We start from the raw sequence: 22,614 nt of genomic DNA, 5'->3' as shown, positions 1-22,614 counted from the left end.
CTGTGGGAAGAAATAAAGTAAACAATCCACATTGATGAGTATTCTTTTTAACCCTATCTATATTCCCCATATTCCTTAAAGTCAAGAAAACTTATTTTGTTACTTTGTTAAGGCAATTCTGTTAATAGTATAGAATTAGGGCTGGGATTGTTAGTAATGGGTCTTATTGGCCCTATTGTTAGCTATATAACAGACCTCCATGCAGTGTCCGCGATTATTGCGGTAAAATTCGCCACAATGTCAGTTAGCCATGACCTGACTTCATGTTCATACTATTCACCACTGGTGCCGCACCAGCTTATAGATCAATTCCATTATAACCACTTAAAAAAATAGTACGGTGGTGTGGAGCCATACTTCTGCAGCTCGAAATATTGGAAATTAGAATAACAATAAAGTAGTGGGCGAAGTAGCCACTCGAGACTCCAAAAGTCAAACTTGACGCCGCGCTCGATCCTTTTCTGTCGTATTTGTAGAAGCGAGAGAACGCTATACAAAAACCACCGTTTACACTTTCATCCATTGAAATGCACGCGGTGCTTTGTCGTGATCGAGACGCCGGTTCGAAACTAAGTTGTCCGGTCTTATCGTTAAACAAAAATAATTATTCAAACAAAGTAGTTGATGTTACTGACTTAGTGATATTGGTAAATACCTATTCAGTGTATAGACTGCTTTTGTGAGTGCTGAGACTGTTTGGTGTTACGAAAACTTTATTTCTACTGTTAAAGTTGGTGAGTAGAATTTTGAAATTGAATAAAATTGGAACTTTCAGGATCTGTTGAACATTTCGAGGTTTTTTATTCGATGCATACTTATTGACACAGTTACAACTGAACGTGTATATATCTTAGTACAAACAATTATATATTTACATATATAAAAAGATTCTGGTATCTTAATCAATTATTGATAAATGATTAGTTACAAATTGTAACACGTTACAGCATTGTTACTAGAGCTTTAAAATCTTTAACGATGCCATGATTTAAACAGCAATATTTTTTTTATTAAATTTAATAGAAATTAGGGGAATGTGTAATTTTTATTAAATTTAATAAAAAAATTGAATTTTACTGCATATTTCGACAAAGTTCAAATGCCCAGAAAACATCTGGTTTAATCAGAAGTCAAGCATCCTTACACCCGCGCGAATATATACGTTTTTTTAGTGATTTCATTTTAATTAAAACTATTGTCCCCCTCCCATTTTGCACGGGTTTTAACTTTTAATAGATCTTAGGATATTTTAAAATAAAACACGGCTGTGTTGTAAAAAAAATATATTATTATTTATCGATGCTCTTGGCGAATGTATCTATTGGATTTTAAAATAATCTTTTCAAATGTAATGTCCTCTGTGTATGTTTAGATTGAATGATTGATAAAGAAGAGCATCAATAAGTAGTATTTTATTGTAGTAGGGTCCTAAGCTATACCTATACCACGTCACGTCAATCTCCACGCGGCTAGCTTAATTTTTTAGTCGTCTGTCGCTTTCTGGCCACCTTTTTGGTCTATATTAAGACCATAAATCCCTCTGAAACCATTATGTGATGAATCGCCTCGGTGTATTAACTGACCGGACTTCATTCACATCCTATCTCCTTACATTGATCTTCCACTAGACTATATGTACCGTTAGCGCAAGCGTGTGCACTATTTCATAATTCAAGTATAAAAAAGTAGCAAGAAAGATTTGACATCACCTATTTAAAATTCTAAACTTATATTTTTACCTTTGTAGATACTACAGTACCCAAAATATCAATAAAGTGAATAGTTTTCTATCTATACTTTTAGGTGAAAAGTTGTCTGCGTCCCTGTCTCACCAATTTCAACCACCAAGCAGCTTGCTTTGTAAGCTGTATTTAGTTGTAGGATGCAGATTATGCAGTTAAACTACAGGATAAGGACAGGACATGAGTGCTTTTACGGGTATTACTTGATAACGTGATGTCAGTAGTGCTGTTTATGATAGACGACGGATTTCTCATATGCTATTGCGGTAACTCAATACTGAAGGTTGCAACAGCTTATGCGAAACGGTGCATCTTCAAGATTTAACTACAATGTTGCTTTACAATAGCGATTTCAGTTAGTAAAATTAATGACTTGTCAGTAATTGAGTTATGAATAAACAGGATCAATCTCGTAACCTGCAGTTCTTCAGTTCGACGCTGAATGGGTATTTTGGCTCGTTCTAAAAAATCCTGTTACAATAGTAGCACAGAATAAAATATATATTAATATATATCTGTATTTTAGCTTTTTTGAATTGTTTATACTAAATAAAGACTTTAAAAAAGTTTAAATTACCTACTTAGTCTCTAAAGTTGGGGTAATAAATACATATTAATACATTTAAACCTATATGTTTCAAGCATTAGGGTATTTCTAATAAGCCAGTCACACGTGCCAAGGCTAGATTTAAATTGGTGTCAACCTATTATAAACGGGTCTTTGGTGCCTATTGACACAAAAGGACTATAATGTGATAAAGAGCTTTATATGTGGTAATAATCATGAATCAAATATGTAAGATTATTTTTATAAAAGATTAATAGGTATCTATATAATGTATTTATTATGTTGAAGATACTTTTTATTGCTAGTGGACATGAGCTGACCGCTTGATGAAAAATAGATAGGAACTTCAATTGAATGGTGGTTATTAGTTTTAAAAGGCGTATTAAAATATAGCCGTATTAAATATAGTGTCTAATGTGTGCCACTTATATGTATATTCTATGTAGATACATAAGTCCTCTTCTAGGTTGTCTGTAAGAAAATTATTACTATAATAAATTTCTTGTAGTAAATAGAAAAGTAGAAAAACGATATTAGGCATTTTTATATACGCATTTCCTAAAGAATTAGTAATGAAAAACATTTAACATTTTTGTAGCTTCTTATTTTATGCTGATTCGCATGGTACATGTATATTCAGACACAACAAAAGATTAATTTACCCATTACAATCACAAAATAGTATAAATAACGATCACTAAATGAATACGTAGGAACTATAGACATAATTCTTATAAGTTTTGTGACACTCTTATAACTTGTATGTGTAGCGAATAGCGATATCAGATTGACGAGCACAAAATATTTGTAAGTTAACAGGCTTGACATTAAAAACGAGTTCATATCTACAACATTGTCGATAATATTCCGTATAAATATGTCATTCGAGGATATGTAGCCAATTAATATGTACGTACGGTAAGATGAAATGACAGGACTAGTCACTGATGCCTGTTTTTTTAATTTGATTTCAATGTAAGATGGCAAGTACTACTATTATTATATTTATATATACTATTAGTATTATGTGATGTGACTATCCTTTAGTCACAAGAGTTACATTTTTTTCTTTTTATTTATACTAGAATGGTGGCAAACAAGCTTACGTCCCATCTGATGGTAAATGGTTACCGTAGTCTATGGACGCCTGAAACATCAGGAATAGATTCCTACGAATAATAGAATAGAAGCTACGGTAAAGACGAGCGAGTTTAAAATTTACTTTAATTGATACACTGTTTAATATTTTTATAACTGTATACTACACGGGAAATGAACTAACTTACTATGTTTTCGACTTTCAAACAATTGTTTTGTCTTTATCCGGGAGTCTTCTTCGGGGTGAATAGTTACGGTGCATTTATTAACACTACATTTAATAATATTCTCTAACAGAATAATTACGTACAAAAATTGCCATTTAGAGTTGAGGTAAATAACGGCATTTGTATTAGTTGCATTCATAAACGCTGTGATGAATTTGAAGTTTCAAACACCACATAAATTAAAATTGCTATTCGTCAGTCAAAAACCTACATACGTAGGTAGGTAGGTAGGTAAACCTACATACCTAGATAGGTAGGTAGGTAAACCTACATACCTAGGTAAATCTGCACACTTATCCCCTTTGAATAGTAGTTTTCCAATACAAAACACGTAATTTTTAGATAACTATACATATATAACTGTACTGATATAATTTATGTACTTAAACTATTACCTATATATTTTTTGTTTGGTATTATATATATATATATATATAGCATTTATGGCACAAAAATAGCTATTACCAAATGTTTAAACTGTCTGCAAGAACAATCGATGCTTTCAAAACGAAAAATAAAGAAGATAAACGAGGTATTGCGACAAACAGTACAATGTGTTGAAATTGTTATTCATTTTCCTGACAGCGGCAGCGCAATAAGTGAAACTGTCCATGTTGATAACTTCTTTGTGCCATCATATCTCTCGTCATCTACTTACTGGAATGAAACTGTTATAAAGACGGCTTAAAACCATCTAAAACAAACAAATACGCAAGTGTCTTACTACTATTATAAACGCGAAAGTATGGATGGATGTTTGTTACTCTTTCACTTAAAAACTACTGAACAGACTTAGATGAAACAGTATATAGTTATAGTAATATAGCTTATACATCAGAATAATACATAGCTATAATGTAATATGATATTACAAAAATTGGGTACATAGATAAGTGTAATGTAGACGAAGTTGCGCGGGTCACCTAACAATTTAGAAAACCATTCTTTATTTGAAATGAATCAAAACAAAGTTTGGAACAAAGTAATACCACGTGTAATAGTTTTGTACAATATATTTTAAATTCTAATAATATTCTCGTGTCGCGGCGTTTGTTATCAAACTCCTCCGAAACGGCTTTACCGATTTTTGTAAAATTTTGGGTTTATATCGGGTAGGTCTATGAATCGGCCAACATCTATTTTTCGTGTCCCTCAATGATAAGGGTGACCCACCCCTAAACGTTTTTTATTTCTGGCATGATGTCAGGTTCCACGCGGCTCTCCCTGAAAACCATCATGATAAATTCCTGGTCAATTTGTCACGGTGGGTTTGACCTCATGTTCACTGGTGCCTCGCCAGCGTTAAACGTTAGTGCAGGAGTAGGCATCATTCCATTATCATCCATTAAAAGAAATAGTGATATTAATATGGATACGGACAGCTGACGACCTACTTCTTTGTAATTGAAGAAATTGATACCATTATGTATTAAAAATATCATATTTATGAAATATAACAATTTAGCAATATTTGTACTTAGTAATTAGAAATAAAATATTAAACTGTATTGTATTACCTACGTTTTATTTTTACAGTTTCTCATTTTACAATATAAAATTACTATGTAAGTATAGCTTTAAAACTAGGTCGCTGGTCTTTTAAAATACATAATTCGTTTCTATATATCTGTGATTGTCTATACAGGTATACTTTATTACTTGTTTATTCTAAAACGGCACACTACACCTTTGTTTATTTATTATATTTCAAAACCAATTACGAAAAAGTACAATTTTATTTTACCCCAGATAATTATTATATAAACAAATTTATAAGTTCTGTCTGCGCCTGGTTACAAATAATATTGTATTCAAATGGAATAAGGTATATACTTTTGAAACGGTAAAATACTTTTTAACTTTGATCGATTAGTTCCAGAGATTATACTCCATATATACAAACTCACAAACATCGCATTCCCGTTATAATATTGAACTTATGAACATTTGAACTGGACGGTGGGGAAATGTACTAATACAAAAAAATTGACGTTTATAAGTGGCTAAAATGTCCTACGTGATTTTTGATTTGATTTAATTTGATTTGTAAGGTCATGAAACTTCCTAGAGTGTGAAACACGACTTAGCGTCAACAAAACAGTATTTATATCCACCATAAAATTGGAATGAAACAAAAGTGATACAGTTAAGAGTTCGATTATTTCTAGCTCATCTATTTCCAATAGGTATCTCCGGCTCCCCGGTTTAAGAAGACGCAGCTCACGAGTCTGTCCGCCATATTATTTCAAGATAATCACTATAGAAAGGATGAATCACGATTCTAGATACCAGTACACTCAAATTGACTCCCTTTGTCAAGAACGCCGCTGTTAAAAGCCAGCGTAACTTAGCCTCTGTCAAAACACATTTTCAAATTATCCGATCAAAATTGAACTTTAAACAGCACATTTTAAAGACGTGCTTTTTAAGTTATAGTGGTGTTGTTGTATACGAGAAATTTCTTTGTACCTAGTCATTACAAGTCGTGGCCGTTTGTAGCGTATCGTCTACTTTATTGCGAAGTTACTATTTATAAGAAAAAATCTTTTGATAGTCTATTTATATTTGTTTGTCAGTTTGAGGTCACATATTTTTGTTATTTATTATTTCAAGTTTACGCTGAAAGAGATTACAAACACTAGTTTATGATGAAAATAGAACAATTTAAAAGTTACATTACATTTCCTACTATCTGAACCCGTGATTATAAGCAGAACTTCTTTGGTTTCTATAGTGAAGCTTACTATAAGTACATTAGTGAAATCCACTACTACACCCAAATCCGTCAAGCTGTTTTTTAAATTGGGGCGCTCAAACTAACAGACAAAATTCTAACAATTATTGTTTTTGTTTCTATTATGTTGATAAAGTCCCCAAATAAAAGCTTTTGCACATATCTTTTATGTACTGTACAGACAGCGTTCAATTATATTTTTATTTTATGTATATTTATAGATTAGCTCTTACCCTGGACTTTTTTAACTAATTTAAGTATACTTTTTGTTATTAAAATATAAATAACATTTCTGTTCCTGCCTATAACATAACCTATCTGCAACTGACAATCCTATCAAAATCCCTGCAGTCACCTCATAGGCATCTATACTTTTAAATGAATATTTGTTTATTTATTTCGACAATTAATATTATATCCACATTTAGCGATGATCTATAAGGCTGTAACTCACTTGCATCAGATTAATCGATGGTTATTATAGTTTTTATATATCAATTAAATATTTCTAAACTAAACTCAAGGTTTATATATTTGTGTGTGGTTTTTAACATTTCTACCTTAATTGGTGGCCTATACAGCCATAAATAATAATAGTAATTACAGAGATATAACTCTAAATGTATTTAAATTAGTTATATTTCTGTAAAGGTTGCACTGAATTTGAGTGAAACTAAGAACACTTTTATTTATTAGGAATGTGAAATATCGTATAGGATAATGAATCGTAATGTTCATAACTCAACTACTTACTAACCACTATTTTAATTACATTTGAATACTAGTTGTACACGCTACTTCGTCCGCGTGGAGTTTATCTTTATATTTCTAAAATAAAAGTAGCCTAAGTTACATCATACTATATTTTTATGCATATTATTTTTTACACACATCCATATTTTCTTTGGTCATTCTTAAAAATGTAAATATCATTATATATTTGATACCGCAATACCTACTGGTAACGGGATTGTTAGTAATGTGGAGTAGTACAAATGTCGACTTCGGTGATCTACCGGTTTAGCACACCGTCTTACTTCCGATGGTCGCAGAAAGTACAGGAGAGTACACAATTCCATATTGATCCGTTCAAAAAAATACTGATAATATATAGATTTTATATGTGATTGCAACTATATAAGACATCAGAATAATTCTAAATAATCAAGTCTACACAAACAAAGACACGTACAAAAGCTTGTCGCGTAATAATATGATAGATAATAAATATTTTATGGAAATCACAATGGATTATTCAATCGTATAGTGCTCAAAATAGCTATTCAATAATGTTATGACGTCAATCCATTGCTAATATGTCGCAATCATTATAAATCCTGATCCAAATTATACAACAACGATGATTTTGTTTCGTTCTAAAAAAATACCCGATATGTTTATCTGCTTTAATTACAATGAAAGGTAACTAAAAGCATAGTGATTACTTGCTCATTATTGAGGACCTAACACCAAGAGCTATATTAAATTGAAAACTTCTTAGCTATGGGCAGACTTTGTCATTAACTACTCTGTGATTAAATTGGTTAGTCTGCATAAAAGGTACATTGTTTTACTCGCAAAATAACCCAAAACATTTAATTTCTAATTCTGCGTGCATTATTTTTATACGTTCATACTATTGTTAATAAAAGTGCTTAATATTTTAATTTGCTTATTTAAAACCCAATAGAGCATTAATAATAATAATCATTATGAAACACAATTATGCCAAATTTCATGACAATTGTTTGAGTTCAATAACAAACTAATTTTCTAATGTAGGTATATGATCATCATTGCCTTGCCTTAATCCCATTATTCTGTCATTTATATTATTGGTTAGAATTAATCGTAATATATTTAATTACCATTTTTATTCTCATTTTAAATTTGAAAAAGAATCCGAAATATCAATGACAGGTTAATAATGTTATTGCATAATTAACGATGTATTACAATATGAAGCGATTTTTTATATTATAACCATTCTTAAATATGTAAAATCGTCTAAGTAGGCAATTAATTCTAATGGAATCTTGACATGTAGGCAGATGTTGCTAGTTTTGTTCTACCAAAAAGGAGGTTGGTAAATCGACGGTATTTTTGTGTGTCTCTATGAATGTACAGCTAACCGAAATATTTTCTGAAACAATTACGTTACACCTATCACTTTTCCGTTATCATTCTGCCACATTTTGCTAAATAAATACTGCGGTCAACAATCGCCTAGTCACATACTCGTAACGTGACAAACAGAAAGCGTTTGTTTATTTTATAGAATTAGAATTTGGTAATTTAAATATTGAGATTAAAATATGTTTTAAGAGAAATAAGATAAATTTTTCAATGCAATGACAAACCCATAACTATAATATAAAATAGTTTTCAATCAATTATTTATTATCCCTGTTGCCTCATTTCTTCATTTACTATTTATTACTCACTAAACAATTACCTGAATGACGAACGTGCATGGCAATAGTTGTTCGTGCACGGGATTTTCATTTAATGTTAGACATAGACACTTAAATACATTGTAAATAAACTGGATTTAAAAAAAAAGTAATTATATTGAGTTTCTGGCCAGTTCTTCTCAATTAGATCTATATACTGAACTGGACGGTAGGGATAAAATTATAATATAAACAATTTGACGTTCATAAGCGTTCCTAAACGTACATGAATAAATATTTTTTGAATTTGAATTTACTTTTCTTCTACCCAGTCAGATTCTACAGTGTAACAATGAACGGCCATGAAAGGGAGTTTTTTAATGGTTGTTAATGGAATGGTACACTCACCTGTGCTAACGGAATACGGGTCACCAGTTGAGGAGATAGAATAAACATGGATTCTGGTCAGTTAGCCCGTCGTGTTAAATTCACGGGGCGCGACCGAGGGGAGGTTGACGGTACACAGTGTATTGCTCGCTAGGCATTACTAGTCCTCATGACTAAAAATCTCCTCCCGCTATAGAAGGAAGTTAGCTTATCATTTAATAACATATTGATGGCCTCAGTGGTATAGCGGATTAGCTTCACCTTAACATCACCTTACTTCCGATAATCGCGGGTTTGTTTCCTCGCATGGTCGTTTGTTTGTGTGTGATACTTTATTGTACAATTAATATAAAAGGATATAATTAACTTAGGAAATAAATTTGCACAATAGCTGATTTTTACATAAAAGGGATTTCTTTCAGTCAACAAAGTGTATCGGTTTGGGTATTTTCTATGTGTAATGTATTTACAACTTTATTTATCACTTGTCTAGTAACACGAACTCCGCTTATCTTAGGACTAGATGGCGCTATGTATACAATTCATTCTTCATTTATGTCTGTTTGTGTCCTTCGTGGAGCAACCGAGCAAGTTCAAAAGAACAATTATACTATGTAACATAAGTACGCGTTGTAAATTGGAAATCAATGGCGTTCTCACGGAGCGGTCGCGGCCGTCGGACGCGGCTGTAGACCCGTGGATCCGTGTATCTGTCTGTCCGTATTGATCCTGTTGCGATAACGACATTATATTTATCACCTATTCGTGTGCCACGGGCGCTCCATCTAGGGATGTGACATTCTGTGTAATAAATGGATTATTAATGAATCTATTTATTGATTATTAGTAAAGAAACAATAGAATTTTTCAGAATCGTTTATTTTTCGCATCCCTAGTTCCACGGTAGGTAGGTAGGTACACACTATTGAGGGATTTACTTTGACACTACAAATGACTACTATAGTTATACTAGAATATTATACTAGGCTTTCTAAATGGCTTAAATAGTTTTTAACTAATTATATTCATGACCTCTGAATGTGCAAACAAGAAATATTTATTAACTGAATAAAACGTTACATATATTAGAATTAATATAACAATTTACATCGTGAAATACTCGTATATTGATTGCAATATATAATAATTATTATGGCGAATAAATAAACAAAATATTCTAAAAAAGAAAGATTACAATACTATATTTCATAAATAGTATAAAATGAAGTGTATATATAAAATGAAGCTTGCGCTATCTATTTGCTTAGATCTTTTAAACTACGTAACTGATTTTTATGCAGTTTTTAGCAATAGATAGAGTGGTTAAAGAGGAAGGTTTATGTGTACAATGCTTATACACACGTGCGAAGACAGGGCGGGTAGCTAGTACATAATATAATGTATGCAAATAGTATTGAGAAACCTTTTGAACCTAGTTTACATACGTAAATTTTAACTTAACTGAATATGTAAAAACTTATATGGTGCACTCAAGTCATTTGTATAGCAATTCAATTTTAATAATTACATAACAAAACCATAACTAAACGTCTTCATAAACCTTTCCTGCTTTAAGTACACCTTGCCCTATAATTTGAAGGTGCGCCGGCGCCGTTACTAGTTTGTACAGATTTGGAATTCAAAAAAGTCTGAAGTGGTTACGAAGCAATCGTTTAAGGGTTTTTTATTTACATGTTTGACGAGACGTAGAATAATAATGACCATAATAACTTTGGACTATTCATACAGCGCCATCTAGTCCCAAGTTAAGTAGAGCTTCTTTTATGGGTACTAGACAAATGATAGAAATACTTAAACACATTTATAATGTACATAGAAAACACTCAGACCAATACAAACAATCATACTCATGAATACAAATGTTTGGATCGTGCGAGTAATCGAACCCGCGACTATTGGGAGTATGGCGTTATGCTAAACGGCTAACCCACTAAGGCTGTCAATGTATGATAGAAATATCAGCACATAACTAGAGCACTATTTTTTATTATTAGTATGCGATCTCTGTTGTAGTATAGTAATAAATGACATACAAAAGTGACTAGTGACATAGTAATGATATAGAAAACTTTATTCAATGTTCTTAATGTATAAACTCAGAAGTTATAGGAATATGGCTTATTAATACTTGTAGTAATTAAACAATATTTTTAAAATATATACATATATTGGCGACTGACCGCCGTGAATTTTTTAAATATTTTTATTATTTTAAACTTATATTTTTAGATATGTTATTTTTATATGTCATGTCAATTTACATTTCACTTATTTCTTATTACACCGTTAATCTTCCTAAAAATAAATAAAATAAGTTGTCTTACTATATATATTGTTCGCAACTGCATTGTGATGTTACAATACAGTTCGTTGATCCGTTGTAATATAAATGTAAATTAAAATAAATAGATAAATAATTTATTTGTTTGTTACCAATAGAAATAAATACACACAATTTGCTTTAAAATGTTATTGTATAGGATAGACAGTCACTTTAACTGCACATAAATAATAATCGATTTAATAGAATTAAATAGTTATTCACCCACTATGTTCAAGTCTACTAATAATATTTATAAATACGAAACTGTATCTTTTTGTATATTTTTTACATTTTCTAGACTGTCTGAACGGATCGTAATGAAATTTGATGTGTAGATAGACGGTGTTATAAATATGGACAGGCCATATTTTATTAAAAAATCTAATAAATAGGGGATGAAAATTTGTGAAGGTAAATTCGCCAGTAATAGCTAGTCCACAATAGCTTGCTTCTGTATAACCATTTTACGTAATTTTTCTTTCTGTGTACATTATTTTGCCTACTCTCTCCTCGCCTGGGGATATGGGGTGAGTGATGGTCAGTGATTAGAGCGGTTCCCCCGCTTTGTACACACCGACATCCGTGTGGATTCAATGTTCATTATAGTAAAATATTATCCTGAGTAACATATTGTGTAAACTATAATAATGTATGCATTATATTGGCTTGCATAATAGTTAATGACCGGTAAAACATCCACGGTAGAATTTATTGTAAATGAGTTAAGTTTAATACCTTCTATATCATATATGTGATCGTATATATAATATATAATGGTTAAGATATAGAAAATCTGGCCTACAAAATTACTGAACTTAATTTTTAAATAACCACTACTTATTTTTAGAATCTACCGCTTATTCGAAAAACTGATGAGACATCACGAAAACAAGCAAGGAACTTGCGTGTTGCTTAAATATATATAATATGAGGATATGCAATTTACAAGTTAATGTCAAAAACAGAATTAACAAATTATATAGGTATCTGTAGAGCAGACCGCGCATAGATCTTCAACAAATTAATCAATATCTAATATTTATGATAATCATTATAACATTTTAATCAAACAACAACCCACTCTTTTATGATGGTAAAAACCTCTTTAAAGAATTTGCCATGAATCGTCTACTTATTCATTCACTTATACATAATTGAATTCTGTTAGATAAGTTATAATCAATGAAAATGATGTCCGTTAAACAGGTTGAGCAAACGGTCGTGGGATTAATAAATTAAACAATCTGATCGATTATTACTATATATAAACGATTTGATGTAAATTAGTCAATATTTTGTTGTACATTGAACGCGTAGAAGTATTAATTTTAAATGTTCGTAGTCAAACTTGCCAATGGTTATGAAAATGTGGCGATTTTCATTCGTTTTGATTCCACATCACCTGTGTACATATTGTTAATGATTCAAGGTCATTCATTGGACATGAATAAATATATCATATATCGTAAAAACTAAAAGCAATTCCACTTTAAGTATAGACAGATTTGGTTTTTCTATTTTTGCGGTGTTTATTTGTCATTAAATATTTAAGCGAAATTTATTTGAAAATTTTCATTATATATATAAGCGTAATTCGTAAAGAATAACCGTTTACATAAAAATACGATGAATAAATATTGAAACTTTCATAGAAAGCGGTCACGTGATATGAAAGTTCAAAAATTTACCACGAATGTGGCAGTTTAAACACCGGGGTATCACGTATGCATTGCAGACCCTTAAGAAACTTTAATATACTCTTCTTAAAAAGCTTTCATGTATCCACTGAGAGTGGCTCAGTGGGTCAGCTCTAGACCTACATAGTTTTCTGCTGAGTTTAAGTAACCTCTATGACTAATCATGTAGACAACAAAATAATTTAATCCTTTTTATATAGTTTGGTGAACAAACGTGCTTGCGGCTAATCTGTTGGTAAGTGGTTACCACCGCCCATGAGCATCCGCAGCACCAGGGTATTGCAAGTTCGTTGACGGCCTTTTAAGAAGGAATAAGCTCTTTTCTTGAAGGTTTCAAGATCGTATCGGTTCGGAAATACCATTGCTGGAAGGCGATCATTGCTTCATATTTATGTAGATATTATTTTAGTAATAGGTAAGTGTCATAATTGTAATTCATGAATAAAAGTCGGACACACCAAAACATTTGAAACCTAATGTCCTGAATATAAATGTGTTGCTTGCTTAACATTTCAGAACATAAAATCAAGTCTTTAGAAATAGATGTACATTTGTACATCTACTTATCCACTGTTATATACTCATGTCAATCTTTTTGCATATATATTTACATATTAATGTGACTTGAAGTACGAGTAAGTACGTTGTACATTTAGGATTACATATTAATTCTCCTTGATTTCACAGAAGTTGTTCTACTTGAACCAAAATGCATGAAGTTTAATCTATGTATATGTAAATATAAATAGTAGTAAATAAACTGTTCAATGTAACATGTTTTATGTAATTATTTGTGTTGATTTTATTTTAAAGAAAAACAATAAGATAGCCGTACCACGGCCGTCAGAAAATATATGTTTTTTTCGGACTATTCTAATAATTTTGGTCGCAGCTGGCCTTTACAGCTTTACTGGACGATAGGGGGCAAGTGCAGATGGCATTGACAATTAAAGTATTGTCCTGTAATTTACATGGTACCGAGACATGCCAGATTACAGCCTGTAATCAAAGCATGTTTCCATTCCATTCATCCATCAGTTGTGATCAAATAACCGATTTATTTCAATTTGCGGCTATTACATAATTGTGTATTATATTATTCAAAAGGTATAATTCATTTAATCATTATCCATTTTCTTACATTTGATATAATAAGAATGAGCACTTTACTATTCAAACGAAACAAATGAATTCATTATAATACCACCTGGCATTTATTTGAGAGGCGAACATGTGACCTCGGAACAAACCGTTGAGTCTAATCAATATACATCAAAAGCATCACGGAGCCATGATCCTTTACGGAACTATATCTTGTTTTTACCAGTTTTCACTGCAGAAATAACGTTAGCCAATAAAACATTGTGATTTACCAATCCGACGCTTATTTTGTTATGCTGAATTTACATTTTACACTACTTTCGACCGCGACTTTGTTCGTATGGTATTTAGTAAAGTAGTACCGCTTTCCTACTTCTACATTGACTACTGCATAACGTTTATAGATATTTTTATATAAGATCTATTTTTAAAGAGTAAAGAACATGTGTTCAATTCTAGAATAAGTATTAAAAATCATATCCTAATACAATAAAGCGTTTTCGTATAAAATAAAGCGTACTGGTTTTAGTAAAACAATTTTAGGCTCTGACTGACAGACACTGAAAAATGTCCGTCGGGATGTTTTTCAGTGTCTGTCAGTCAGAATAATGATTGCTAGTTACTTGTTGATGCGGAGAAAATAAAACACATTGTCACAGAGCATACAAATTAATAAAATAATTATTTTTTCGAAATAAAAAAGAGCAAAGGAAGACTCTATAGACGGCTTTATTGTAGAGAAATCTTTATTATGAAGTTCTTTTCATAATCTGATAGTCTGGTAGAAGTTGTAACAAATTACTATCTATATCCAATCCGAGGCGAAGGTACTTATTGTTGTATTATAAAAAAAACTTAGTTACATAAACAATGATGTTTGAGAAAAATGGAGAATACATCATTGTAACTAAGAAAGAGAAAGAGTTTATAAATAATAGGCACTCTTCAGCCTTCAGCCTTAGAAAGAAAAGACGTCGAGAATACTTGCTATTATGATGTTTTTGATTATTTTTTACGTACAGATGTAATTTAGTAATAGTTTTATTATACTGAGCAGGTATTAGTAGATATCTACGGTCAGATCGCGGCGGTAACAATCATTTGCATCAATTTGACACACTGCCGCGCTGTAATTGAGTTTCGGAATGATTAAATTGATTGAATTGCAAACCAATTTTTAGTTAACAACCACATGTGAGTTACACATAATTGTATTTCAAAGCATTGATTTGTTAATTATCTATATGTTCAATGTTCATTTTTGGAAATATCTATTTCTGTATATTGTAAAATGTCATGGTGAAATAGGAATAACCTTTATTCAAATAAATTAAATGGTATCACTTTTGAACTGTATATTTTTTTTAATATACCGGACGTATTTTGAATTTTGAATTTTGAATTTTACAGAAAATGCGCAAGAAACTGTTGTTCTTTAAAAGAAACGTGTTAGTAGGCACAACAATAGCAAACAAATTTTTAGCACAGTTCCTACTATTTAGGTATTAATTTGAATAAAATATTTATTTAAATAAATCAGTCATAGTGCTCAGAGCAGACAATTCTCTACACCCGTTCATTCACCACCCGTTCATACACCCGTTCAGAATTTAACGTAGATATTTATTTTAAGTACTATACTTAAAGGTCGTTGATTCAGAGATGAAGTCACTCAAATATTCTAATATTTCTCTTCCTGCCCAGCCAAATCTAATATTATTTATTTATTTAAGTCGAATGAATTTATTGGGCAAATAAGTCATTAAACACTATAATTTCATTTCATAAACTTTGTTGTTTCCAGTGATGTTCCACTGAGGCATGGGTCAAACGGATCAGGCGCGGTCCCGAGCGAGCCCTCGGCGACGCTCGCCGGACCTGCCACCTCTGCCGCCCCCCATACAGCCCTGTAGCGGCTTCCTCGGCAACGTGAGTATATTACACTATACCTTAGATTCCTGTAAAGAACTCAATAATCAACATGGTCAGAGGACTACTGCTATCAGTCAGATATTACAGTCGTTTTTTAATGTCATTGGAATGACATACAAGCTGACAGCTAACCTACTGATAAGCAGATGGTAACCGTCGCCTATATACATGAATAGCACTACGTCATCACGTTATCATATGGACTCCGTAATACTGATCATGCGTTGCTATTTCAAAGGATTAAGATGTCATGCTTCTATTTCATTGGCGCCTGAAGACCAACTCCTGCCTGACGGATATGATACATCTATTCTTTGAATTTCTAAATATATATTAATAGCGCTCCGTCCCAGCTTGCCACGGGTGTATTACAAATCTTTGAATTTCTCGATTTTACTGTATTACAATATTCATGTATTATACATATAAATCTTCGTTTTGAATTACTCTATCTATCGCTGAAAACTACATTAAAATACGTTGCGTAGTTTAAAACATCCAGGCGAATAGATAACGGAAGCGAACTCATTTTGTAACATGTACCTAAAGATTATATAAAATAGTTTAGTAGGTGCGAGTTTGTAGATATTCTAAATAAGTCAGCTGGAGTATAGTGCTGCAGTGGAGATAAGTATGTCTACACAGCAATATTATCATATAATGAAATAATATCTCAATAACTACTGGTTCAAATTGAAAAATTATTTTTGTGTTGGATAGACCATTTGTCAAGGAAGGCTTTAAGCTATATAATATTACGCTACGACCAACAGGAGCAGAATATTAGAACAGGAATGAAAAATATTGCAAAATGTGGGGAAATGAAACGCAGTCGATGTTACGCGGATCAGCTAGTAATATAATGATATAAATAATTACATAGAATGTCCACGTGTAAATATCTATCCGAAGGCTGTCCGGGCACTTGTTTGAGTTTAAATAGATTTAGGGTCAGAGTTTAATCATTCTAGAACAAGTTCGTAACATTTTATCTAACTTTATATTAATTTTATTCTAATTTGGATTTTATGCGTTACAAATTAAATAAATAATAGTGATTCATTGGTGTGTCCAATACGTTTTTTATAAATACGAACCTAACGCTTTTTAACTTCAAATTATACAGAGATTACACAACATCAAATGCATTTAATTATTATAGCATTTATAGCTAATAATTTGAACCTTTTAACGTGTGTACGTGCTGACAATTTTTTATTGTTTTAAAATAAACTTAATAAAAATGTAATTTTTTTTACACATTTTAATGTAATTCCTCCAGAGATATGTGGGTATTTTTTCCCAGTAAAATACAAATAGTTACAAAGTAAGTATTGAGAAACTTTTTTTACAAACTGGAGAATATTGCAGAATTTTCTGCGCAAACATAATTTTTAAAGCAAATACATATAACCTACTGAGTATTTCTAAAATGAGAAAACAGTTTCACTTAAAATCATATAAACCCACGTGAACCATAATAGAAATTAGGCAAACTATGCGTGTCGCATTGGATTCACTCGTATCAGCGCCGGTTTAAACGTTTCATAGTTAATATAGATGGCGGCGCGACACTAATCTATCTATGAAACGATAATGTCACCGGTCTCGGCGTCATTGTAGGGGCACGTTCCATTTCACACGCCAGTTTACCGAGCATTAACATAAAATTAAGCAACTGCAGACCATCCGTCTTGCTTCGCCGACTTTCCTCGACTTATCGGCCGGCCAGTTTAAAAGCTTTAACGGTATCGCGACGAAAGTGATGCGTAAATCAAAACGGATCGAAGACGACTCGGCCTTGTCTCTTACGGAACGGGTTAATAAGCTGACGTGATGTATGAAGCTACGGGGATTGTGGGAGATGCCGAAATGAGCTGAATGACAATCCGTAAATCCTCTTACCATGTGCGCAACGGTATCCAACACTTACGTAATCATATGTCATCGTCTGAGTTCCACTTATTACAAGTCTACAGCATATAATCTGATTCTATAACGATTTGCTAAATCCCCATCGTTGTTGGGTACCTATCACAAATCGCAGCAATTTATGCCGGCTACGGAGTACGCTGGCGGCGAAACGCAGCAGATTATGCGCGAGTGCAATCCGAGCAATCTCCTTACCGCCATAAATTGCTCTGGAAGGTTCCCTCAGTGAGCTTACGCTCTTATTAGGTGCAATCTGATGTTATGACAGTAACTTCAGGGCAAGCAGCGTAAATAAAAACAAACACGATGGCACAGTTTCTACTATACTTTGTGTGCTTGACAAGTTGGCAGTTTGACACTTGATTATGAGTTTAGTAGTCTACATTAATGTTGAATTGAGAATGGTCGCTGATATAGAATACCAATTAGAACGAATCGCTGGTATCGTAAATACTGTATTTATGTTGAGAAGTCGTGTAAGTTAAGCAAGGCGCTACATGTCGACGTATTTACCAGAGGCACTAATTGGCAAAGCCCCATTACCGTTATTCACACAAACATATTTCGCGGATGCATCGCACCAAACCGTGGCCGAGATCAGGTACATATTATTTATTTTTAAACTCATTAAATTAACTGTCTTAAACTTTCGACACGTGCCGTGGTTATGTAGGCAGCCGAAAATAAAATCTTTAAAGCCGAAACCTCCTCTGTAATATTTATGATAATGCATCGCTGCTTTTGTAAAAATGACTCTTAAAATACAAGAGATAATGATGTAAGTACCTACATCTTCATGACTAAGTGCGCAGCATGTGAGATTTATTTCCATCTATCCAGTCGCTTTTAAATTATCAAGTAGGAGTCTCGCGATGAAAAGGCAACAAACAATCACAAAGTTTTATATCGGCGCATTCTGAATGTGCAGGCAGGACACTATTTGCCGGGTAACTCTGCGCTCCATACAAAGTCCACACAATGGTCTATATGTTCGCTCGCATCTTATTGTTATTCCTGTAGTGTCAATTTTAGAATGTAGGTGGCTCCTTTTACGGCCTTTGTTCGTTGCCGATGTTTAAGGCTAGCATGAAGGGAGCATTATTCTCGGTTATATTGGTAAACAAAGCCGGGCAGCTCACGGTCGACCTCTGAACGGCACAAGATTATACTTATTTGCCTTTTATTTTATAGAAAACATCGGTACGATGCACGTTCGAAGAGCAGGATGTCGGGCAACAAGAAATGAGCCGTGTAGGGTTGCCAACTTTAGATGTATAATCTCTTACGAAGAAGTAAAAGAATCTCGTATACTGACGTAATTTGGCATTTTAACCTCGTACGTCATTGTATTTTTCGATGTTTGGTTGATTTTCATAGGTCAAAATCTCTTACAATCGTCTAAGAGGATATCCTTATTCGGGAAACCAAAAATCCCTGTGCCGTTTGTACAACTGCCACCCCTGGAGCTGATTCTAGCTGTGTCTAGCTTCAACGAACTTTTTGTGTAATAATCTGCGGATGTATTAATATTCTCGGTTGGTTTATGCGATGCACTATCTGCTGTATAATTTTTCATTGTCAGCCGGTTTGATAGAAATTACCGGATGGCAAGAAATAAATCACTGTGCACTAAATTAACACGTAGATATCCGTAGCAAATTATTTATAACTTAAGTTATATCGGTGTAAGTTAACAGGTAAACGTTTTCGTTCCACTAAGTTTAGAATGTGGAGCATCACACAAGTGGCAATATTTCTTGAGCAGAGTGCGTAGGTGTGGATGCGGCCGCCTGCGCCAAGCTGCATTCTATTCCAAAACTATTAATACCAAAGTAGCTAATTTGAAAGACAATTTTGAATTAAGTTAACTTACATTTTATGTGTTTAGTCACGGTTGTCTCAACAAAAATCGAATTAATATATATGTTAGTGATACATTTAGTTTCACAGTTTTCGTTATGAGATAGAAATTTCCAACTGAATAAAATATATATCTCTCATCCAGTATCGCTTTATTTTCTCTACTTTATCAAAAGTAAAGATGGATACCGTTCTGGACACCTTATGTCCACCATGTCCATTTGCTATATGTTTAAACTCTGTCCATTTTTTATGTGACCAAAATGACAAACAAACTGGAACATCATCTAATGGTCAGTGGTAACCGTCGCTTATGTACATAAGAGGCATTACGGACATGACATTATCATGTGACGATCGTGGTACGCCTCATTTTTCAATCTGGAGTACTAAGACATTGTGGCTTTGTAACCTGTAATTTCGCTGACATATCCTCCAATCGAAACACAGCTTAAAAATCAAGCTGCTTGACGTATGCAATAGGTGAGACTGGTGGTCTACTGTTGGATTTTAAAACTAACTTCTTTAAAATATTAATTGGATTTATCACAAAAAAAAAAACATATTACACGTAACTATGCTGATTCGCTATATGCAATAAATTAAATAGAAATAAATATTAAAGATACATAAAATAATGCAGATAGACATGTCGGTAAAGACGTCTTAGACCACCCGCATTATCAGTAACTGTTCAGTCCAAGTTCACTAGATCTGATAGTGGAGTTGTTAATTAAATTGAGCATCGGTAAGGCTCGAGTAGGCTCGGATATGCAAAATGCCAATTAGTACCAATCCACCTGCTAACGTTCATCCATCAATGACTCTGTACAACAATGTTTCTACATTATTCAAGGGTTGTTATTACATTACAAAAAGGTTTATTTATAAATAATTTACACTTAATAAAAAGGTATCTGCGTGGGTAACTTTGTCTCATTTATTTGAGCCGGCAAATAGCTGTTTCGGTTAAAGGGTGAGTGTGATAAGGGAGTGAAATTACAGGAAATGGAGGCATGATATCTGAAGTGGAAGTATTCAATGTACGTGATAAGGGAAAGTTTTTTGAGAGAGAGAGGTTTTGTAAAGAAAAGGAATGTGTACAGGAAGCGACCACATGAGTGGTATCACGGGTGTCACATGATAATGTGATGCCTGTAGTGTTGTTCGTATGCGTAGAAGACGGTTACCATTTACCATCAGCTGAATTTAGATAGGCAGTCAGCTTTTTTACCATTCTAATTACAAAAAAAGATAAGGTTAGTTTGTAAAGGTTATATTTGACGTAAGATAAACAAAACAATTGCTTTTAAAGTATAATAACTAGTTAAAAGAACCCATTCTTCATGCATTGATCTTTGCAGTAACTGTATTTGCTTTTTCATTTCTTATAATAAATAGCATTGCGAGACATTATTAAAATTATCTGTTAAAAATATTAAAATGTCAACTACACAGTTATTATGCTAGTAATTATACAGGGAAGGCATTGATCTGCCTTTCCCCTATAATTATACCTATTCCAGAGTTGACCTATACAACTTAATTGTATTATTAAGTTATTAATCATAATAGTTTTAACTGGAATCATTAGGATAGTATTAATAATTAAATTTATAGATTTTTTATTATTTTGTCAACATTTCTGTCATGTATAGGCACTGATAGAAAATAACAAAGGAGACGTATTCTGACTACGATTTCAATCCGGATAAAATTTGTACAATACTGATAAAGAGTAAAAACACTCATCAATATTGGTGCAAAATTAATTATATTAAATATTGTAAGACCCGATATCTTGTGCATCTACACACAACAAAAAATACAGTCTAGACTCTAGACTAACATATAATATTTTTTTTGGGATCGCCAAAAAGGACTTTTGATTGAAATTTGAAAAAAAAAAACCCTTTAATTGTATAAAAAAGAAAGAATTCCTATCTACTTGTCCACATTGGAAATATCACGTCTTATGTTTTGGGTCATCGACCGTCCTTAATTACGTACATAACGGATTTAATATGCATAATATTTGTTCAAAACAACACGTATTACAATAAGCAAAACTTTATCTCGTTGATCCAGTCTAGACAGAACAAGTTGAATATCTAAAAAACAGTTGCAAGTAGGGTTGCCAACTCACCCGATCTTATTCAAGATGTCCCGATTTTTGCTTCCTGTGTCTCGACAAAGAGGTTTTTTTATATGGGCCGACAGCTTCTTTTCCATTTCAATCAAATGGAAAAGAAGCTATCTGCCCAGGTAAGTGATAACCGTCGCCAATATAGAAGAAGAGTATTACGACATCTCGTTATTATGTGACGCCTTTGTTACTACAAATAATAATACTATTCTCAGTACAATTTATACTGCACCATCTAGACCCTAGTTAAGCTACTAATATTATTAAGATACTAGATTTCTGATACAAATGCATAGATAAATGTTTTTTTCGTAAATACATACATATTATATATAGACAACACCCAGACCGATACAAACAATCATACTCATAAATACAAATGTTTGTACCATGCGAGGATTCGAATCCGCGACCATCCGAAGTAAGACGATGTGTTAAATCGCTAGACCACCG

The 22,614-nt window shown here is 32.6% G+C and overlaps 1 protein-coding gene across 1 annotated transcript in view; it reads left to right on the top strand.

The window, feature by feature from the left end:
- The first annotated feature begins 540 nt into the window (after positions 1-540).
- Positions 541-22,614, top strand: part of LOC131848816 (leucine zipper putative tumor suppressor 2 homolog) — a 91,021-nt gene continuing 68,947 nt past the window's right edge. Inside the window, exons 1-2 of the mRNA XM_059198753.1 lie at positions 541-734; positions 16,096-16,220. Of these exons, the coding sequence (XP_059054736.1) occupies positions 16,113-16,220 (108 nt within the window). The 5' untranslated portion in view covers positions 541-734; positions 16,096-16,112. The remainder of the gene's footprint in view (positions 735-16,095; positions 16,221-22,614) is intronic.

Source organism: Achroia grisella, unplaced genomic scaffold (assembly GCF_030625045.1).
Source record: "Achroia grisella isolate CSIRO2021 unplaced genomic scaffold, CSIRO_AGI_Agris_v1 utg5936, whole genome shotgun sequence".
In the NCBI taxonomy this organism is placed as follows: domain Eukaryota; kingdom Metazoa; phylum Arthropoda; class Insecta; order Lepidoptera; family Pyralidae; genus Achroia; species Achroia grisella.
This window is presented reverse-complemented; position numbering and strand designations above follow the sequence as displayed.